Genomic DNA, 2,689 nt, shown 5'->3' on the forward strand with positions numbered 1-2,689 from the left:
TTAAAAATATCGGTATCGGTACTCGGTATCGGCAAGTACCAAAAATAAAAGTATCGGTATCGGGCAAGTACTGGAAAAAGTGGTATCGGTGCATCCCTAGTTCTTATTATTATCAGTGGTTTTTTTTTTCTGCTTAATATTTTTGCGGAAACCGTGTTTTTTCCAGGCTTCTCAATAAATAGAAAATTCCATTTTTAAAACGTAATTCTTTTTAAAGATGACAAATGTCTGTAGTCACTTTTTATTGCTAAATAAAAGCATTCATTTATTTTTATTCTTATTAAATCGTACCCTAAACTTTTAAATGGCAGTGTATCACAGTTTACACAAAAAATATGAAGCAACACAACTTTTTTTAACATTAATAATAATAATAATAATAAATGTTTCTTGCGCACCAAATCAGCATATTAGAATGATTTCTGAAGGAATATGTGACAATGAAGGCTGCTGAAAACTCAGCTTATAAAATATATTTTAAAATAAATTATAATAGAAAACAGGTATTTTAATAATTGTAACTATTATTTTATTAATATTTCACAATATTACTGTTTTTACTGTATGTTTAATAGTGCTGTCAAACAATTAATCAGGATTAATCGCATCCAAAATAAAAGTTTTTGTTTACATAATATATGTATGTGTGCTGTGTATATTTATGTATATATAAATACACACACATGCATGTATATATTTCAGAAAAATATGTTATGTTTATATATTAAAGATATTTATTTATTATTTATAATATAAATTATATGAATATAAATATAGACATGTACATACATGTAAATATTTTCAAAATACATTCTGTATGTAATATATACATAATAAATATACACAGAACACACACATATATTATGCAAGCAAAAACTTTTATTTTGTATGCGATTAATTGCAATTAATCGTTTGACAGCACAAATTTTTTATCAAATAAATGCAGTCTTGGTAAGCATAAAAGACTTCTTTAAAACATAAAAAAAAAAGTAATTACAGTATTTCAAACTTTTGACTGGTAGTGTTTAGATTGGCCATTAACTTCTGAAGAAAATGTTAAAATTATTTTAGATTTAGTTCACCCCATTAAAGCTTGAAAACATCTGACCATATGGTTCATATTACGAGTAGTGTTGCCTTTCCTGTTTACCGCTGTGGTGTTTTTTAAGGCTATTCTGCGGGCCCTGTATTCCGTACTCACCCATGACATCAGTTCTCGGATTTGCGACGTGGCGCTCAACATCATCGAATGCCTCCTGCAGCTGGGGGTGGTGCCCAGTGTGATGAAGAAAGCCTCCAAACCTGAGGACAAAGAGGCGGAGCATCTGAAGGAGGGAGCCAGCCAGAGTGTGGGTGGAACTCAGGGGGAGGCGGCTGGAGGCACAGGAGCAGCACCTAATGGAGGTGGTGGAGGAGATGGAGGAGGAGGGGGTGGAGAGAGTCGTGGAGGAAGCAGAGATGATATAAAGAATAACAAGGACAACCAGGTAAGACAGTTAATATATCTGTTGTAAATGAATATGTGTGAGTAATTATCACATGTAAGATTTCATGCATTTTTAAAATCATCAACAGGATGGAGACACTTCACTCAGCACTCACAGGTTGGCTCTCACCATGCTCATTAAGATCGTAAAATCACTTGGCTGTGCGTACGGTTGTGGTGAAGGGCATCGTGGGCTTTCTGGAGACCGCCTTCGGATGCAGGTCAATATATGTGTACAATTAAAACATCATTTTACAGTACAGATTAACCTTTTTTTAAGAGGTTTAATCACTGATCTCTGTTAGACAGCATTACGTTGATTTGCTGTCAGACTAGCCTACTATTAGTTATAGACTACTATTAGTCATGTGGTCAGATGATATGGATTTCATAAAATATGTAGAAAATAGTACATTTGCATGTAGCAGTTTGTCTCCAACAAAGGTGAATGACCAGATGCTCTGTCCTATTTTTTAGGCGCAGAATTGTTTGACTACTCTGTACACGCTGGATAAAGTGCAGTTCCGTCAGACTATGAAAGAATACGTTAATAAGGATTCGCTCAACAACATTGTGGATTTCCTGCATGCCCTACTTGGCTTCTGCATGGAGCCAATCACTGACAGTAAGAGGGCAGAGCTGCACTTATTAAGTGCATGTCTTTAACATGCCCAGGCATATTTTTTAATCCCTTTTCTGAAATCTCCAAAGATACAGCATGAGCCCCATTTTCATGCATCAGTAATAGAGATGTATTTGTCTTTTCCTAAAAGAGAGATAAACATGTTTTTTTTTTACAATTTGATTATTGAGCTGTGTATTTAACTTTTATTTAAAACTCAGAATACTGTAAATTGACATTTAAAATGTTGTATTTAAATAGAACATTACCAGTCAAAAGTTTAGACTAATTAAGATTTTTTTTTTTATGTTTTTGAAATAAGTCGCTTATGCTCACCAAGACTGCATTTATTTTATTAAAAATACAGCAGAAAGGTAATATTATGAAATATTACAATTTAAAATAACTGTTTTCTTAAAAAAATTTAATTTATTCCTGTGATGGCTAAGCTGAATTTAGAATTTATTCCTGTGATGTTAAAGCTTAATTTCACCATATTTGAATGATTTCTGAAGGATCACGTGACACTGATGACTGGAGTAATGGCTGCTGAAAATTCAGCTTTGCCATCACAGAAATAA

General features: G+C 33.1%; 1 protein-coding gene across 1 annotated transcript in view; it reads left to right on the forward strand.

Moving 5' to 3' along the window:
- The window catches only part of unc80 (unc-80 homolog (C. elegans)), a 74,461-nt gene that overhangs the window by 18,742 nt on the left and 53,030 nt on the right, over positions 1-2,689 (forward strand). Inside the window, exons 13-15 of the mRNA XM_016486607.1 lie at positions 1,170-1,487; positions 1,576-1,707; positions 1,964-2,111. Coding sequence (XP_016342093.1) covers positions 1,170-1,487; positions 1,576-1,707; positions 1,964-2,111 — 598 coding nt within the window. The remainder of the gene's footprint in view (positions 1-1,169; positions 1,488-1,575; positions 1,708-1,963; positions 2,112-2,689) is intronic.

This window comes from Sinocyclocheilus anshuiensis, unplaced genomic scaffold, assembly GCF_001515605.1.
Source record: "Sinocyclocheilus anshuiensis isolate Anshui unplaced genomic scaffold, SAMN03320099.WGS_v1.1 scaffold101, whole genome shotgun sequence".
Classification (NCBI taxonomy): Eukaryota; Metazoa; Chordata; class Actinopteri; order Cypriniformes; family Cyprinidae; genus Sinocyclocheilus; species Sinocyclocheilus anshuiensis.